This window comes from Daldinia vernicosa (genome assembly GCF_022497035.1).
Source record: "Daldinia vernicosa strain CBS 139.73 unplaced genomic scaffold F5Y00scaffold_45, whole genome shotgun sequence".
Lineage (NCBI taxonomy): Eukaryota > Fungi > Ascomycota > Sordariomycetes > Xylariales > Hypoxylaceae > Daldinia > Daldinia vernicosa.
This window is the reverse complement of record NW_025953961.1, coordinates 177,755-197,131: the sequence shown is the minus strand read 5'-3', so window position 1 is coordinate 197,131 and position 19,377 is coordinate 177,755. Positions and strand designations below refer to the sequence as shown.

Here is a 19,377-nt window from a genome sequence, read left to right as displayed (position 1 = left end):
CTTTTAACCTTTTAAGATCGGCGTAAAAGGCGGAGATTAGCTTTCGGTATCGTCTAATGATGGATTGAATTGAGTGAAATAACATATCCGCCTTTACGGGTTTATTTATCTTCAACCGGAAATTTCTATTGAATGGTTGGTATGATGGATACTTCGTTCTAGTACGGATTCCGGAATAGCGCCTGTGAGATCTTGCTGGAGTGGAGCCGCAGATGAGCGACGAAGTTGTGTAACAGGTAGTTATATGACGAATGCTAAGGAGGCTTAAGGAAGATGACCCCTTTATTCTTTTTGTGGTTATGTATACGTACGAGAGTGGGCCATTCTTGTTTCCCTACTTTTCTGGTTCCTCTTTTCTTTTTCTATTTTAATCCTTCTCAACAACATGGTTAACTACCTAGGTCCCTAAATAGCTAACCCAGATATATCTTGCGAATTTCATCTTTATCTTCTAGGATGACGATATGTTAATATGGAAAACCATAAAACTGGTGCATTATGGGACTGATATTATGGAGATTGGGATCTGTGCCAGGCCTGATACGGGCAGACCTGAGAACTTGGCAATGCGTTCCGATCTGTGGCCGAGCGTCTTTAACCCCCCAGACTGTTCCCAGACTGTTCTACCCCATGAAGGCCCACGAAGTTGGGTACTGATGAAACACTGCACAGAGCATGACTCACCGCTCTGGTCAATATAAAATTGTCTCACGCTTCTGCAGCATAGAATTAAACGCCCGTTCGCATTGATTTCCTTCCGTGGGCGTGGTATCAACTGTATTACAACTGTATTAACTGTTTGAATAGGGGATGATTGGTTCGGATTAGGTTAAATTATAAGGTAGATAGGAGTGATTTAATACTTTACATTGCTTCTGTCTTTATATTATATTAGAAGTATGGAGTATGGATGCATGTAGTAAAAGATAGGTATTTTAGGTAGTAGTTATAATGTATATAAGTCACAGCACCTGGTCACATGGAGGTTATAAGTGGCGCTTCATCTGTTCAGTTGATACACTATTTACCCCATGTGTTAGGTAAATAGTGTATGTAGTAGGAGGTACCTAATGCGCGTATTTGATAATCCACCACTGTATCGTGAGATAATAGAATCACTCTGCAAAAACGCCCTCTTTCGACCCGATAACAATTAAAAGATAGGTAAGGTAAACATACGATGTAAAAGTTACATAATACTTCAACAACAAGACGTATACATTTCATATGCTGTGCGAATACTCGTAATGTAAAGTATATTCTCGAATTCTGCAGGTATTGGTGGGGAAGGAAGAGACCGACCAGGTTGTCATGGTAGCAGCAACAACTTGTCCCGCGCTAAGCCACGTTCGGATTAGCTCGATGCCGTCTGAAGGGGGGAGACGTTCGGATGTTGACAGTTGAAGAAACCGCCAACAATTCCCATCTTGATTTCTCGGTTCATCGTCAACAACCCGAGTCCATCCTCTTCGACGGACAACAACAACAACGACAAATGGCAAACGGTAAGTGAATCGGCAAACTCGATATACCAGCGACGGCGACAACAACAACTTCGATACCTACTAAGACCTTTTTTCTATACACCCCGACGGATATTCTATTTCGACCTGTTTTTTTTTCTCTTTCTCTTTTGCGACACGACTCATAAACACGTACCCCCCCGACGGTGGAAAATAGACACGTAAGTTTGGGCTCGCATATCTTTCGCATATATTCCTTATGCACCTCATAGAAAGAAGATCTCCGCGAACAAAGAGGAGTAAGTTCTGCTAACATTTTAAAAGAATCAAGTTCATAGTAGAAACCGTCGTATCCATTCACAAGTACCATTATCGAATTCAACCGGGCTTCTAACTGACGACGATACTCTTCAACATTTCATATCTCTTTTGTTGCATTACGATTGTTCATTTAATCTTCTCAAAGGCCGGCACGATTAAAGAAGTGTCGGATAATAATATATCGCGTTAAATCACGACATAAGACTTTTAAATATTCGTGATACCCCCATTCACCGCCGATGCGACAACACCTTTTCTAATCGGGATTGATTTGCGCATACCGCAGTCTACCGAACTAGCAAATAAACATGGCCGAACCGCCATCATCACCTCCGAACGAGTCCGCTACTCCCGAAGAGTCCCTAGCCTGGTACAAGAGACAATATGAATTATTAGGCGACGAGCTAGCAGAGTTTCGTGAATCTAGCCATGAGCTCGAGGCTGAACTCGAAAAGGACTTAGATGCGGCAGACAAGAGGCAGCGCGAACTACAGCAAAAGGCCGAGGCGCTGCAATTCGAGGTTGATGAGTGGAAAGTAAGTATATGTTTGCTGGATCGCATCTTCCTATATTGCCCGTAGGCCTGTAAATCTAACCATGTGCTCCCAGGAAAAATGCAAGAAGGCAAAGGCCGAGGCCAATATGGCACAGAACACTTTGGAGAAGGAGATTACGAATCTCCGTGACACGAACCGTACCTTGCAGTTGAAACTACGCGATATAGAGGTAGCCAATGATGATTTCGAGCGCCAGGCGCGAAACACGACGTCGTCTCTCGAAGACCTGGAGTCCAAGTACAATGTCGCTATCGAAAGAACCGTCATGATGGAGGAAGAGATCAAGATAGGCGAGCAAGAACGAGAATCTCTACGAATCGAAGCCCAAAGATTGCGCGAAGAATTATCCGACCTCAAGGTCGAGGCCGAGATCATGCAGGACAAGATCAAGAAGGCAGAGAGTCGCCACCTATCTACTATCTCTACGGACATATCTATTCCCGAGTCGCCTACTTTCGAAGGCTCGCCTCGTTCCATGGCAAGCTCTCCTCTCATCACCACGCCCCCCGACGATATCATATTGCCTCCTACGGGTAAAGATGCGCCTATACTTAACGAGCCTCCGTCGCCACCCATGTCTGATGCATCGGCACCTCTACCCAGGCCCTCTTCCAAGGCCAAGACACCCGGGCCTTCAGCGCAGAAGAAATCCCGTCTTCCATCTGCGGATCGCAGCATTACACCGAAACCGAAGGGCGCTATTTCCGCCAACTTACGGGCTCCAGGCATGCGCTCCGCTACTACCGCGCGCACGCCCGCGCCGACACGCACTACGAACCGCGCGGCCTCGCACAGAGTTCCACCATCGACGTCTCTTACCCATATCCGTTCCCTTACCGCCCAAATGCAACGACTCGAGGCTCGCGTCCAATCGGCGCGGTCCAAGTTGCCTGCTCCTCTTAACACACCTCCGCGCTCGTCTCCTAGGTCATCGCTTGTGGGAGTAAGCCAAGTTCCATCCACTGTTACGATGCGTTCAAGGAAGCGTACCGTCGGTTCTACTGCTTCCTCGGTAACAGATGAGACACCCACTACAAGCAGGCACGTATCTAGACTCAGTACCTCAGGCATATCAAGATTATCCTTTGGGCCATTACCCAATCGAACCAGTGGCTACGACCCTGATAGCTCTGCTGTTAGCATCTCGCGACCTAGTAGTCGGGCGAGTGTTACGAGCTATCCAAGGCCCGCCAGCCGTACCGAGATTGCTCGTCCATTGTCTCGTGCTAGTTTCTCGAGTGCAAGGACACCTTTGGGAGTGAGACCTAGAAGTTCTCTTACTGGTAGCTTACATGGCCACTCTCAAAGCATAAGCCGCGTCGATCTTGAAGACTTCGATGAACGTTTCGAGGATCGCACCCCAAGTCGCCGAGGAACTTACAGCAAGTTTGATACCGACGGTTCCACTAGCGGCATCCCGACCCCCAGTGCGATTCCGATGCCTAGGCGGCAGAGCGGCGGGATGCATTCGGCTCGTAGAATTAGTGGTGGCGCGTCGAACGAGCCCGCCACTGGGAGGCCCAGGAAATTAAGCGACCTCGGAGAGACTTACTAGTCCAGCCCCCTCCCCCCCTTTATAACATCTTCCCTTTACTCTTCTCTTGTATCTGTTTGAAGTGTCGCGCATATCGCACTGTCGAACGTGGTGTGGGGGCCACTAGCATTATAACATCGCCGCGGCGTTGTGCCGAGGCGTCACGAGTTACGGACGGATTTGCATATCATATTCGCTAGCATGCGTGCTTGCATTTTCATCATTATGGGCAAAGGGGAAATTTTTCGGCTGGATGGTGCTGGGCAACGCATCCTGCTCGGTACGGTGAACGATGGTGTTTCGAGGCAGGCGGGGCGTTACGGAACCCAGAAAGGGGCGATACCTATTTTCTTCGGCCTCTTCAGATTGACGTTGGCCTTTTTTTTCCCCCACTTCTTCTTTATTAAACCACATACCATGGTTGCGGTAGTTGTTGTTGTTGACGATTCCCTCGTGTTGTGTGCGCGACCGCAAGCGTGGTAATGGGGACCTTGTACATATATGTACGGCTTGAGATGAAACGAGATTCAAAGACCGAAGACCGCCTGAGAGTCGGAGGATCGAGACCTGTTGTTGTTGTTGTTGTAGTAGTAATACCAGCCTGAGCGGCAAATATATTCCCTTTGTTAAATTGCACGCATTACAAAAATTTTCAAGTCTCCGACGCTGTTTTAGGTATAGACAATGCTGGATGCGGTAATCTTAGGAATGGCTTGTAGAACACGGTGGGTATATATAGCAAGTGTGCCTGGATAGGAGACCTATGTCGGTGCAGTTGGGTAGCGAAATGTGTATATGTATACTATATCAGGTGTAACTAGGGGATTTGCTCTTTTGATGTTGTGTGCAACAAGGTACTTAGACTAAGCTTAAGAAGAGCTATGTAAATCCTAGAGAGGTATACATATACCTAGGGGCAAATAAACATATCTAGGTATACAACTTATCATGTTTGCAAGGTAACTATAGCTTTTCGTAGCTAGGAAGCGAGGTTTGATCTGAGAGTAAACTAGGGACCTGGTATATAGAAGATACCTAACTAGACTAAGAGGCAAGATGTTTAGATTATGAGGTTCATGAGATAGAAGACAGAACATAGGTATCAGTTATTACCAGTGTTTACTATCGGAAGAGATTCAACTTGGCGAAATGTCTTGGCTGAAGCCGTGTATTAAGGGATATAATTATCTTCACGTACGTATTCAAAATAATATAGATAGGAGTAGATCAATAAGCGAGTGTTAATGATTTGGGAAAGGCTACCAGAATGATATTCGTATTGCCTCAGTTGAGGGAGCTTGGTCTATATGCGGAGTAAGCCCTATGCTATTTGTAGATATTGCATTCCGGTGGTGATAACAACCAGTACGGGTCTACGGCTAGAGTTCATGGAGGCACATATCCGGGCACATGGTCGGCTCTTTTTTTTACCACGTTTGATGCCCTTAGTAGAAGCTATCTGTCGTGTTCTAGAAAAACGTTGCGCATGGCTGCAGAACGCATCGACGATACATACCTAATAGGGATGGCGTAAGGCTGGCATTACTGTAACTTGATACTATTACTATTACTGTAATGGGCAGATGGGGACGGTCCACACGTGATAGACGCAGGCATCTCTCTCTGTTCGTCATAGGTGCGTCTGAGATACCTAGATCGTGGGTGGATCACTTCACAGCTGTGCTGCTGCAGGATGACAATTTCGTGTTAGCAGTAAATCTAGAAGCGGACTCGTCCCGTCGACGTGCAGCGAGAGATGAGCTTGACAAATAGACTATATATCTAAGTGTTTAGACAGACTTCTAGCGTCAAATTAAGGTAGGTTGGAACTAGACCCGACCAATCACTATTATTCGTCACTTTATTCGTCAGATCGTCAGACGGCCGTGCTCTCTCGATAAACACGCCGAGCTAGTCTTGGCCAGATCCAAATTGGCTAACTGACCTTCTATACGGTTCGAAAGTGTATCTCGATGAGGGCTAGCGAGAAGAGATCACTTGTCCTTGGTCCTGTCGGGGAACTGAAGCCCAGTGACGATCTTCTGGGGACGGGCTTACATCCTACAGGAAGTGCTTCCAGTACTGGATAGACTTGTTCTCGGGGAAAGGAACTTCCAACTTTTAATGCTTACCCGGAGACTATATACAGGAGCCGGGTGCCTTGCCTAGCCCCGTACTGATAAGCAGTCAGTCTTGACGGCCTATAATCTTACAGTGGGTTGTTTGACAAGGCCGGATTGCTTCGGTCACCGGGGCGTTTCACTTGCTTGCTGACATGGATCGCGGATGATAGAAGGATCCTCTAGGATTTGCTTAGTTAATCAATAGAATCACGCGGATAATCCCATTGCTTGAATCAAGAGATATTTGATTCAAAATGGAGATAACTGATAAGATACAGATGCACGATTGAGCCGTAAACGGGCATGAATTTATGCATGCTTACGCGTGTAATATTTGATTGCTCCGAATAACGCCGGACATGATGTTGGGGACTTGCGCTTCCAGTCTTTGGTGGAGATGAGAATTCCGAATTCCCAAATTTTGGCATTGGCAGCGGTGGATGGATATGACGATAGACGAGCGAAATAAAATAAATAGTTCAAGAGTTGGGAAATGCCGGCTTGTTGTGCTAAACCGATTTAGCATACTGGCATTATTAGCTGCCCGGTATATTGAATCGAGTAAAACAACAAAATCAAGATCGTGGTTCCACAACTAAAGTTGGCTGTAATTTGGGCTTGACTCGTTTAAGCGAGCAACTCGATAAACTACTAATTCGCCCACAAAATAATTAGCCAATCTGCCAATTCAGGAACCGTAACTGAACCGGACCACTGGAATGACCGACTTGTCGCAGACTATGTGGCTCCCTTTTTTTTAGTGTCGAAGTTTACCCCAACAATTGAGTTCTTTTTTAGATCTGTAACTCGATGGTATCTGGGTACATGCTGAACTGTCTCCTGCACGATGATATAATCATAGTCGTTATTGGTTTAAAAAAAAGGAGATGGAACTTGAAGATTATTCTAGCGTATTTAAGTGTATGTACCTATAATTGACGATGGCAAGTGGAGTGTTATAGAAGTTAGAAAACAAATAGGTAACATACGGTCCCCGGAATATTTGTCGATCCTCCGGAATGTTTGTCAATACAATACGGAACAAGTAAGCAGATTTCGCGATGATGACCCAAGATGATTACGATGACGGATGATGGGCGTGCACTGATAACGCCGGGGGATGGATCATGCACAGTAAGCATTGGCCACAGTCCTGAGGGACCCTAGGGACGTGATTGGGGGCTGGCAGGCTGGAAAGTAAATGGGTGTACATACATATCTTGGGTACCTAGCTATCGAGATATTAGCGGCCCGGCGCCGGCCCAAGGGGAATATGTACGGAACAAAGGCAAGAAATTATAACTAGACTATCATCGAGGAGTAAAATAAAATAGATGATGGGATTCTCACCCAAATTGTCCCACTTCCCGAGGAGGCTCTTACTGGATTAGGAAACATTTGTTGAGATTCGGGTAACAAGTGGAGAGAATCCACCGGGACATCATTGGAAAAGACGTCCTCTTACTGTATTGTATCTTTGATGTAGTTATAGAGTTAAATACTACTACTCTGGTAGAAGTGGCTGTTGAGCGGAAATAAGATAAAGAAGTAGAAAGAAACTTGTGATTGGGACTGGGAAGACGATAGATATATTCGTGGGAGTGAAGTTCGGATATGATGTGTTGGTTATAGAACTATAGACTATGCAAGACAGTTTAGGTAGTAAATAGAGCATCGAGATAAATACACTAACCCTTGGCCATTCTTTTTTTTTTATCTGTCTGCTGAGCCGAATAAACTAGAAATCTGCATTATGTTGGAACTGCGGTGAATGTTATAACTGTAGGTAAAATATAATTCAACACATTCATCATGCATGCACCATGGCATCTAATGACTAAGGGGCTTTTTCCATAACTATCATGTCTTAGCCGGACTTAAGGGACGCCAAGGCCCAAAACAAAATGGAACATAACGTCCCGTCTCGATCCAATGTGACCCAACTAAGTCTAAAATCTTATTCAGCCATGTGGGAAGTTGGGTCTGTACTTACTATGACGGTATCCATCTATATGGAATATATGGGACCCAGGCGAATTTCGGTCTAAAATGTACGTAAAACATGTCCTTGGATTTGTACCTGTAACTGTACCTAACCCGGCCGCACCTGCCGCGCCTGTATGTACTATATGTACCTAAGCAATTGAACCTGACCCGAGACGTACCGGCCTAACTTTAGAGTACACTAGGAGATCCCCAACACCCTGGAGGTAATTATGATTGGTCGAAAGGATGACTTAGGTGTCGATCATAACAGTACGATTAGGTTCATTCTAACGTATCAGCCTCGTTCATTCCCCGAACTAATCGTTAGTCTGTTAGTTTAGTGTAAGCTCCGATCCTCTTTTTTTTTTAATTGTTATTTTTCTTTTGTCTTGGGGCCTGGGGCTTGCTGGGTCGGGCTTGTCTGGGACATGTACATCACGGTATCCCTCTCGTCCAAAAAGGCTTGAACGTCCGGCCAACTTCTTCGCCAGTCCTCTCCGAAACTTTCCAGCTTTTCTGCTTTCCTCCCAAGTTAGTTGTAGTCGGTGCATCAGCGCTTGATGTCTTCTTCCATCTAATCCTAATATCTCGACCAAGAAGTCAATTGCATGGAACTTCAAGGTTAAATCTGACTTTACAAGAGTACTCTATTTATGTGTAAGTGGTAACCCTTGTATATGCATATCCAATGTATATTCAGATATTCACTTATACCCCGACCATTTTACCGTTCCTTTACTCCTGCGGCCGTGTCTCCCCGTTCTTGATCGACGAGGGTAGCACACAAGCTCAACAACGATATTTCGACTGTGGATCATCAGATAGGAACCCAGCAATTCTCGCAGATTCCGCGAGTAGCTGACTTTCCTGCTGACCTTCGCAATTTTTGCCATGATCCTGATATCCTCTATTCCCTAGAACTTCACTCTTAGTTTTTCCTCAACTCTAACATTAACTCTGTGCCTTGAACAGAATTGCTGGAGGTCAGCCGAAACATCTTCAACATACTTTTTACTCTCCTACTCTATCTGACCTCAGCTTCAGCCATAACGCACGTACCACAATCGGAGCCTCCCCCCACTCCGATTCTTCCCCGCCTACGTATCCTTCGTTAAGGCACAATTGCGAGTCTCTGGCGTTGTTCAGTAGCTCGATTAGGGCGTCCGCTGTGCTTTCATGACCCCTTAGACATTTTATTCCGAATCATCAGTCCGGCAACCATCACCTGCGCCGCTGAAGCACCTTACATCTACCTCTCCACATCCCACACAATGTCTTCCACAGAAGTCGCCAATGGCAACCGGACGGTGCCCGTCGCCAATGGCAAGCCCACTTATGCCGAGAAGCACAATATACCAGAGCACTTTATTGGTGGCAACAGGCTAGAAAATGCTCCCGCGTCCAAGGTTAAGGACTTCGTAGCCTCGCATGACGGACATACCGTCATTACAAACGTAAGAAGACTGAAATTGAGTTAGAGGACATAGTGTAGGATTTGTTAACACTTATCTCTAGATCCTGATCGCCAATAACGGTATTGCCGCCGTCAAAGAAATTCGATCTGTGCGAAAATGGGCGTACGAAGTTTTCGGCGACGAGAGGGCTATCCAGTTCACGGTGATGGCCACACCGGAAGATCTGGCAGCCAATGCGGACTATATCCGAATGGCCGACCACTACGTCGAGGTTCCCGGAGGCACAAATAACCACAATTATGCCAACGTCGAGCTAATTGTAGATATTGCCGAGCGGATGAATGTTCATGCTGTCTGGGCTGGATGGTGAGTTTATAAATATTTCGAAGCTAAATTTGTTGTAAAAGTCGAACTAACACGTCATTTCTAGGGGTCATGCTTCAGAAAACCCTAAACTCCCAGAGTCCCTAGCGGCATCGCCAAAGAAGATTGTCTTCATTGGCCCTCCCGGTTCCGCCATGCGGTCACTCGGTGACAAGATTTCTTCTACCATCGTTGCACAACATGCTCAAGTACCCTGCATACCGTGGTCGGGAACGGGCGTTGATCAGGTCGAGGTAGACGATAATGGTATTGTTACCGTGGCCGATGACGTATACATGAAGGGATGCGTTGGCTCTTGGGAAGAGGGTCTGCAAAAGGCCCAGGAAATCGGCTTCCCGGTCATGATTAAGGCTTCCGAAGGTGGTGGTGGTAAGGGTATCCGAAAAGCAATGTCCGAGGAGGGATTCGAGGAGTTGTATAAAGCTGCCGCAAACGAGATTCCCGGCTCGCCAATTTTTATCATGAAGTTGGCGGGCAATGCTCGGCATTTGGAAGTGCAATTGCTGGCTGACCAGTATGGTAACAACGTCTCGCTTTTTGGTAGAGATTGTTCCGTGCAGCGAAGACACCAGAAGATCATTGAAGAAGCTCCCGTCACGATTGCCAAGCCGCCCACATTCAAAGGCATGGAGGAAGCTGCCGTACGTCTTGGTCGTCTCGTAGGTTACGTCTCTGCTGGTACGGTCGAATACCTTTACTCTCACGAGGACGACAAGTTTTACTTCCTAGAGTTGAACCCCCGTCTTCAGGTAGAGCATCCCACGACCGAAATGGTCAGCGGAGTCAACTTGCCGGTGGCCCAGTTACAGGTTGCCATGGGTATTCCTCTACACCGAATTAGCGACATCCGGTTACTATATGGTGTTGACCCGAAACTTAGCACACCAATTGACTTCGAGTTCAAGGACCCGGAGAGCGGCAAGACTCAGAGGCGGCCGCAGCCTCGTGGCCACTGTACAGCCTGTAGAATCACGTCCGAGGATCCCGGTGAGGGTTTCAAGCCTTCTAATGGTGTGATGCACGACCTGAACTTCAGGAGTAGCGCCAACGTCTGGGGTTATTTCTCTGTCAGTACTGCCTCGAGTATTCACAGTTTCTCCGACAGTCAATTTGGTCACATCTTCGCTTATGGAGAGAATCGGGCCGCCTCGCGGAAGAACATGGTCGTCGCTCTAAAGGAGTTAAGCATTCGTGGTGACTTTAGGACGACCGTTGAGTATCTCATTAAGCTGCTCGAAACTGAAGCATTCGAAGATAACACTATCACGACTGGTTGGCTGGATGAGCTCATTACAAATAAGTTAACCGCTGAGCGCCCCGATCCTATGCTTGCGGTTGTCTGCGGAGCCACAACTAAAGCTCACATTGCTAGCGAGGCGTGCATAGCTGAATATCGTTCTGGGCTCGAGAGGGGTCAAGTTCCTTCCAAAGATATCCTCAAAACGGTATTCCCGATTGAATTCATATACGAAGGTTACCGATACAAGTTTACCGCTACACGTGCGGCCGTTGACAGCTACCATCTCTTCATCAACGGCTCCAAATGTTCTGTCGGCGTTCGCGCACTTAGCGACGGTGGTCTTCTCATTCTTCTAGATGGACGAAGTCACAGCGTCTACTGGAAGGAGGAAGTCGGCGCAACCCGTATTTCGGTAGATAGCAAGACGTGTCTGCTGGAGCAAGAGAACGACCCTACACAGCTGCGCACACCCAGCCCCGGTAAGCTTGTCAAGTACACCGTAGAAAACGGAGGACATGTCAAGGCTGGACAGACGTTTGCCGAAGTCGAAGTCATGAAGATGTTCATGCCTTTGATAGCCCAGGAAGATGGTATCGTGCAACTAATTAAGCAGCCTGGTGTTACCATCGAAGCTGGTGATATCCTCGGCATCCTTGCCCTCGACGACCCTTCCCGAGTCAAGCAGGCGCAACCGTTCCTCGGAGGCCTTCCCGAATTCGGCCCTCCCCAGGTTGTTGGTAGCAAGCCGGCTCAGCGATTCAGCTTGACGCACAACACTCTCAAGAACATCCTACTCGGCTACGACAACTCAGTAATCATGCAACAGACATTGAAAGAGATGGTTGAAGTATTGCGGAGTCCAGAACTTCCGTACAGCGAATGGGCTTCTCACCATTCTGCTCTCCACTCTCGAATGCCGCAGAAGCTTGACGCTCAATTGACACAAGTTGTTGAGCGTGCCAAGGCTCGAGCCTCGGAATTCCCTGCTAAGGCACTGGCCAGAACTTTTTCGAAATTTTTGGATGACAACACTTCACCCAGCGAGGCTGACGCACTGCGAACGACTATTGCTCCCCTTCTTGAAGTTCTCGAAGAGTATGCCGATGGTCCGAAAGTGCGCGAGCTGAACGTTATCGCAGGCCTCTTACAGATTTACGCTGAAATCGAGGGACGTTTCTCGGGTCGTCGAAGCCAGGACGAAGAAGTCATATTGAAACTTCGTGAAGAGAACAGAGAAGACTATATGAAGGTCATCAGCATCGTTCTATCTCACAGCCGTGTCGGCTCTAAGAATCATTTAGTCTTGGCACTTCTTGAGGAGTATCGTCCTAACAAGCCCAACGTCGGCAATGTCGGCAAATACCTACGACCAGTTCTGCGCAGGCTTACCGAACTTGAATCGCGGCAGACAGCTAAAGTATCCTTGAAAGCTCGAGAAATTCTCATCCAGTGTGCGCTACCATCCCTCGAAGAACGAACTGCACAGATGGAACACATCCTCCGCTCATCGGTGGTTGAAAACAAGTATGGTGAAACTGGCTGGGACCACAGAGAGCCCAACCTTGATATTATCAAAGAAGTTGTGGATTCTAAGTACACCGTTTTTGACGTGTTGGCGTCATTTTTTGCTCACGAGGACCCATGGGTTAATGTTGCTGCTCTCGAGGTGTACGTCCGCCGAGCCTACCGTGCGTACAACTTGCTGAAATTGGAGTACCACGAGGACGAGTCTGATTCGGCTCCTCTCTTCTTGTCCTGGGACTTCTCTTTCCGTAAAATCGGACAGACTGAGTTTTCGGTTCCTCTTCAGTCGGCTAATCCTTCTATCCCTGGCACTCCGACCTCTGAGACTGGTACCTTCGGCCGAATAAGCTCAGTTAGTGACATGTCGTATCTCAACCGTCGTACCGAGGAAGAGCCTACCCGCAAGGGAGTTGTCGTCCCTTGTCGATATCTTGATGATGCCGATGAGATGCTCCAGAAGGCCTTGGAGGTTTTGCCAACCAGGAAGCGCCCCGGGCTTATCCCCGACCTCTCGGGCAAGCGCAAATCCTTTGCGCAAAAACCTCTTGAAGAGGAGTTGACCAACGTTGTCAACGTTGTAATCCGCGACGTAGAGTCCTACGAAGACGAGGATATTCTCGAACGCATTCACCCTATAATCGACTCGTTAAAGAATGAGCTTGTTAACCACAGAGTTCGTCGTGTCAGCTTTGTTTGTGGCCACAACGATGGTTCGTACCCGGGTTACTACACTTTCCGTGCACCCGAGTTCCGTGAAGATGACAGTATCCGTCATGTCGAGCCCGCTTTAGCCTTCCAGCTGGAGCTTGCGCGACTATCTAAATTCAAGCTTTCTCCCGTCTTCACAGAGAACAAGAATATCCACGTGTACGAAGGTATAGGCAAGGGAGTTGACACTGATAAGCGATACTTTACGCGCGCTGTTATTCGACCAGGCCGTCTTCGGGATGATATCCCCACAGCCGAGTATCTTGTTTCTGAAGCCGACCGAGTTATCAACGACATTTTTGATGCCCTTGAGATCATCGGCAACAACAACTCCGACTTGAACCACATGTTCCTGAACTTCACTCCTGTTTTCCAGCTCAAGCCTCAGGAGGTCGAGCAGTCTCTTCAGGGTTTCTTGGACCGGTTTGGACCTCGCGCTTGGCGCCTTCGTGTCTCTCAGGTTGAGATTCGTATTATCTGCACGGATACGACTACAGGAATGCCTTACCCTCTGCGTGTTATCATTACCAACACATCTGGATATATTATCCAAATTGAACTCTACGCGGAGCGGAAGTCGGAGAAGGGTGAAATGGTCTTCTATTCGATCGGCGGCACAACAAGGATTGGATCGATGCACTTATTGCCTGTCTGTACGCCATACCCTACCAAGAACTGGCTCCAGCCTAAGCGTTACAGGGCGCATTTGATGGGTACCCAGTATGTATATGACTTCCCTGAGCTTTTCCGCCAAGCTGTTGAGAACACTTGGTCGAGGACTACCAAAGCGCTACCGTCATTGAATGACAAAAAGCCTGCCCAGGGAGAGTGTATTGATTACAGCGAGCTCGTACTCGACGACCGTGATAGGTTGATTGAGATTTCTCGTGAGCCTGGTACCAATTCGTGTGGTATGGTTGGATGGCTCATCAATGCTCGTACCCCCGAGTACCCTGAGGGCCGGAAATTCATTGTCGTCGCCAACGACATCACTTATAAGATTGGATCTTTTGGCCCCAAAGAAGACCATTTCTTCAACAAGTGCACGGAATTGGCTCGCAGCCTCGGCATTCCGCGAATCTACCTCTCTGCCAACTCTGGTGCGCGACTTGGCCTTGCAGAGGAGCTTATCCCGCACTTTAAGGTAGCTTGGAACGATCCGGAGAGGCAAGAGTCGGGCTTCAAGTACCTCTACCTAGACGCGGATGCTAAGAAGCGGTTTGAAGATGGTGCTAAGCGCGACGTCATCACCGAGGAGGTCACTGAAAATGGCGAAAAGCGTCACAAGATTGTGGCCATCGTGGGTGCCGAGGACGGACTTGGTGTTGAGTGCTTGAGGGGCTCTGGTCTTATTGCTGGTGCCACAAGTCGTGCATACAACGACATCTTCACAGTTACCCTCATCACATGCCGGTCTATCGGTAAGCTTAACCGTTTGCCCAGTTCATTGAGATTAATTGCTAATTTTCTATAGGTATTGGCGCATACCTCGTCCGCCTTGGCCAGCGTGCCGTTCAGATCGAGGGTCAGCCCATTATTCTAACCGGTGCTCAGGCCCTTAACAACTTGCTTGGCCGTGAAGTTTACACCTCTAACCTACAGCTTGGTGGTACTCAGATCATGTACCGAAATGGTGTGTCTCACTTAACTGCTAATGATGACTTTGCCGGTGTGTGCAAGATTGTCGAGTGGCTTTCTTTCGTTCCTGCTCGGCGTAATTTGCCTGTGCCGATTACGCCTAGCCTCGACACCTGGGATCGTGAGGTGATATACACCCCGCCTAACAAGCAGCCGCACGATGTTAGATGGCTCATTGGCGGTAAGCAAGATGATGACGGATTCCAGCCAGGTCTCTTTGATAAGGACTCCTTCGTTGAGACTCTTGGTGGTTGGGCCCGTACCGTTGTTGTTGGTCGTGCCCGCCTTGGCGGTATCCCGATGGGTGTTATTGCTGTGGAGACTCGAACGGTTGAAAATGTTACCCCCGCCGATCCTGCGAACCCCGACTCCGTTGAACAGGTCAGCAATGAAGCTGGTGGTGTTTGGTACCCCAATTCCGCATTCAAGACCGCCCAAGCCATCAACGACTTCAACTACGGTGAACAGCTTCCCCTTATGATCCTTGCCAACTGGCGAGGTTTCTCTGGTGGTCAGCGAGACATGTACAACGAAGTCTTGAAATATGGTTCGTACATTGTCGATGCTCTCGTCAAGTTTGAACAGCCTATCTTTGTTTATATCCCGCCCTTTGGCGAATTGCGTGGTGGCTCCTGGGTTGTGGTCGACCCTACTATCAACCCTGTCGCCATGGAGATGTATGCTGATGTCGAATCCCGTGCCGGTGTCCTGGAGCCGGAAGGTATCATTGGTATTAAGTACAAGAAAGAAAAGCAGCTGGAAACGATGTCTCGCTTGGACCCTCTCTACGCCTCGCTTAAGAAGCAGATTGCCGACAACAACTTGTCCAAGGAGGAGCATGCCGAGCTTAAAGAAAGGATGACAGAGCGCGAGAAGCAACTGCTACCTATCTATGCGCAGATCGGCCTGCAGTTTGCAGACCTACACGACCGCGCTGGCCGCATGAAGGCCAAGGGTACTATTCGCGAGGTGTTAGAATGGAAGAATACTCGCCGCTTCTTCTACTGGCGTGTCCGTAGACGTCTCAACGAGGAACACATTCTCAAGCGCATGGCTGCTGCCTCATCTTCGAAGGTCATTGACCCGAACAGCGCTGCTGCCATTGAGAACCGTCAGCACCACCTTCGCCTGCTTGCAGCTTGGTCTGGGGTCGCCAATTTCGACCATAACGACAAGGATGTAGTGACATGGTACGAGGAGAACGCTGAGACAATTGAGACCAAGATTGAGCAAATAAAGTCGGATACTGTTGCGCACGGCTTAGCTGATTTGATTAGATCAGACAAGGCCTCGGCTCTTAAGGGTTTGAAGGATATGTTGCACGTGATGCCCCTCAGCGAGCGGGAGGAGATTCTAAAGTACCTACAGTAAACGAGGTGACGATACGTGTTAACGCGGAACGAAATGGAACAAAGGGGGATTACGGATGGTCTAAAAAGGGCCAAGCCTACGTCGTGTATATTTAAGTCTGTTTGGGATCTGGTTTAGGCGTCTATATTCGTTGCGTCGGCCCGGTTTAATCCTCATCTGTTCCTTCTACTTGGTGTAAAAATCCTTAGATAGATCGCTCATCCTATATGTTTGGACATGAGGATGACAATTCAGAGTTTTCCTTGTTTATTTTACCTAAGGTTCAGTTTCCAAAATGGAATTTCCCAGCACCTGTCTCGCCTCACGCTTGGGTAATAATAGTGTTGCTGTACATAGTAAGAAAGAAGTCCTTTTTGGTAGGCTTGTAAGGTGTAAATGTCGATACTGGACTGAGTTGAGGAATACCACTTTACGTTGTTAGATTGATTACTTGCTATACGTATTGATATACTTAGCGAATAGGCGCGGACGTTGCGGAAGATTATGGTTACTGGGTACCTAGGTAAAGCAAGTTGTGTTCGATGGAGTTCACGCAAGTAATATTTCACAAAGTGCTTAAGAAACAACGCATTATTAATTAACGAGGCAGTTCTACCTAATAAGCCCTTGCAAGCAGATTAACTTGAACAGCCATCCGAGGGCGACATACTAGGTAGCTAAGCCGAAGTATAACTTACAGGACACGCATAATGGTGCCGTCCCAACAACCTGTAGAGCTCATCCAACACCCGGGCCGTATCCTGCGGTAAATTTGTCTAGGATGGCATCAACGTAGATATAGTCCCATGTCCTTAGGCCTCCTTTTTCTTTTTTTTTTTCGTCATTCATCAAACCCCTGATACCTCGAGGTCCTATTACTAATATGAAGATAGGTGATCAAGACCCTCGGATCGGTATCGTGTAAAACAAATTGAGCAAAACTGCCGGTATGCTGGGAGATGCTGCCAAATAGAAAATGGAAAATACAATGGGTAAAACCTCCTATTTCTTCCACCCCTGATTGATTGCTTGAGCTAGTCTGTCTAGATTCGGTTCTGTAAATACAGGCTGTGCAATGCACGCAGTCGAGCGGAGCATCTGGTGGACCTTAACTGGATCGAGTTGAGGGTATATAGTCTGCTGGTGTCCGCGAGGGTTTGGTACATCTCCCTTGGTTACGTTGGCAAAGTCATCCAGGCTATTTGCTATACATGCCACATCGAAGAGGCCAAAATCTGCACAGAGAGGCGAATTTCGGCTCAATTCATACTTCGCTGTTTCAATCGTACCCTCTTCGTGCTGGTAGCCCTCAGAGCGATTAGGGTCGTTGTTTTTATTGGAGGGGTACTCGTATGCATATACGATCCATAACGACTTCCTGGAATTGGTGACATCCATAAGCAAGAAGAAATTTGTGCCAATAAGATCAGGTGGTGCTTTACCAACTCGCGGTTGGTATACGTGAATCTCTCCTAGAGGTAATGCATAGCAGAGCGGAGGAGCGAGGACGGAATTCGAAGCAGGGTACTCGACTTCGCAGACGTTGCTGCGATATTGCAGTAGTGAAGGTAATCGCCTCGCATCTAAATGTTGGTCGCCATCGAGGTGTCCACGTCTGTATCGCGGCAGCATTAAGGGCGCTCGCTCGTAAGGCTCATACTCAATGTTCCACCATCCTTTCTCGCTGGTTCCTAGACGTACGAAGTATATCGTACCGTCGTTTAGCGTACATAGACGATAGTCTCTCGCTGTAACTGGCGTGTTGACAAACGCTTCCATCCCATAAGGTGCACGAAAGTCGAGGCTCTTAAGATAAGGCACGAAATTGTCACGGGTAATGGCCTCCAGCTGGTAACTCCCACGGTTGCTATGGTTATTATGAATATTAAAATCACTATCTTGAAGGGGCCGTTCTCCTAGAAAGACAACGTCATCATCACTATCATCGTTGCCGTCGTTAATAGCTTTATCCAGCTCTGGCATCCGTGTTCGCGCCTGGGTTGCTGCGTCTTGGTGGATTTCGGATTCGGTATATTCGTCATTCACGTTGTCTGCCTCGGTGGAAGCCTGCAGATCATGGAGAGTACGCGACATTTCGTGCACACGTGCCTCTAGCTCATTGGTTTGACCCTCGAGCCTTGATAGATTATCTATATCTCGACGCAAGCCGCGAATTACGGCGGCTCTGGGCAACCTGAAATCATTATATGATCTAGTCAGTGATTTGACAAGCGCTTCGAGTTCAGCAACACGAGCGTGGAGATGGTCTGGGCCTGGGCCTCGTTGGGGATTCTGGGCTTGAAAAGAGTCTTGGAAATTATACGTAGGTTCCCTAGGTCTTGAAGGCATTGTGTTTGATCTAAACCGGTAACCGGTATGTGAGGCCGGAGGCGGATTGAAATCATCGTATCTCTCCCTAGGGTATTGTCGTCGAGGATTGGGCAGATAATCTGGCAGATGGTCAAAATAGTCAAAATGGTCGAAAGGCTGCGCGAAAGTTGCGTTAGTTGGGTCCCGGGGCCTGGACGACTGTGAGCTAAAGTGATCAGGATAGAAGCCGTGATCAGGATGGAAGCCGTGATAAGGTGCATCTCTGTTGAAGGTAGGTCTAGTAAAGGGATCGTCGAGAGGAGGGTCTTCATATGTATAGAAAGAGGACGAAGGTCTTGGCCTTGGTCTTGGTCTTTTGGGTGGCTCGTCGTAGGGGTCGGCCGTGAAAGGATGAGCGCGCTTATGATTTGCGTTCGCCATGATGGCTTGACTGGTGGTTTGACTTGTCGACAATTTGCTCGATGGGTTCAAGATTAATTCTGTGACGTGAAGAAGAATGTTGTTTGTTGTTAGGTTTTGAAATAGAAAGGTTGAGTCATCACCACCACCACTACTGCTGACTATTGGCTACTAGTTTAATTCGTAACGACGGCAGTGGGAAGTCGTCGTTACTTCCTTGATATATTTGAAGAGAGATTGGGATGGAAGGCATCAACATCGTTGTTTCCTACATGATCCACAACTTTGGGCCGTGGGAGGAGATACATACATACATACATGTAGGTACCCAGTGCTAGGATACAGCTACTAACCTACCTATATACCTTAATGCGGTTTCAGGTACCTAATAAGATTTATATAAA

At 47.7% G+C, this 19,377-nt stretch overlaps 3 protein-coding genes across 3 annotated transcripts; 2 read left to right on the top strand and 1 right to left on the bottom strand.

Moving 5' to 3' along the window:
* The first annotated feature begins 1,864 nt into the window (after positions 1-1,864).
* F5Y00DRAFT_146675 (NUDE protein) lies at positions 1,865-3,986 on the top strand. Its single transcript, XM_048004448.1, has 2 exons — positions 1,865-2,320; positions 2,394-3,986. The coding sequence occupies exons 1-2, from the start codon at positions 2,093-2,095 to the stop codon at positions 3,894-3,896; spliced, it is 1,731 nt and encodes a 576-aa protein (XP_047862258.1). The 5' UTR covers positions 1,865-2,092; the 3' UTR covers positions 3,897-3,986.
* Positions 3,987-9,255: 5,269 nt separating this feature from the next.
* F5Y00DRAFT_272125 (acetyl-CoA carboxylase) lies at positions 9,256-16,829 on the top strand (the record flags this gene model as incomplete). The annotated part of the gene is made up of 4 exons (XM_048012921.1): positions 9,256-9,438; positions 9,500-9,765; positions 9,830-14,676; positions 14,730-16,829. 4 exons carry the CDS (start codon positions 9,256-9,258, stop codon positions 16,262-16,264), a joined length of 6,831 nt encoding a protein of 2,276 aa, XP_047862257.1. The 3' UTR covers positions 16,265-16,829.
* A 416-nt stretch (positions 16,830-17,245) lies between these two features.
* Positions 17,246-19,233, bottom strand: F5Y00DRAFT_272121 (uncharacterized protein; the record flags this gene model as incomplete). The annotated part of the gene is made up of 1 exon (XM_048012920.1): positions 17,246-19,233. The coding sequence occupies exon 1, from the start codon at positions 18,992-18,994 to the stop codon at positions 17,246-17,248; it is 1,749 nt and encodes a 582-aa protein (XP_047862256.1). The 5' UTR covers positions 18,995-19,233.
* Between the last annotated feature and the right edge of the window lie 144 nt (positions 19,234-19,377).

Coding starts and splice junctions, on each gene's coding strand:
- F5Y00DRAFT_146675 (XM_048004448.1), top strand. CDS start 2,093: ATGGCCGAACCGCCATCATCACCTCCGAACGAGTCCGCTACTCCCGAA. Junction 2,321..2,393: donor TCGAGGTTGATGAGTGGAAA/GTAAGTATATGT, acceptor ATGTGCTCCCAG/GAAAAATGCAAGAAGGCAAA.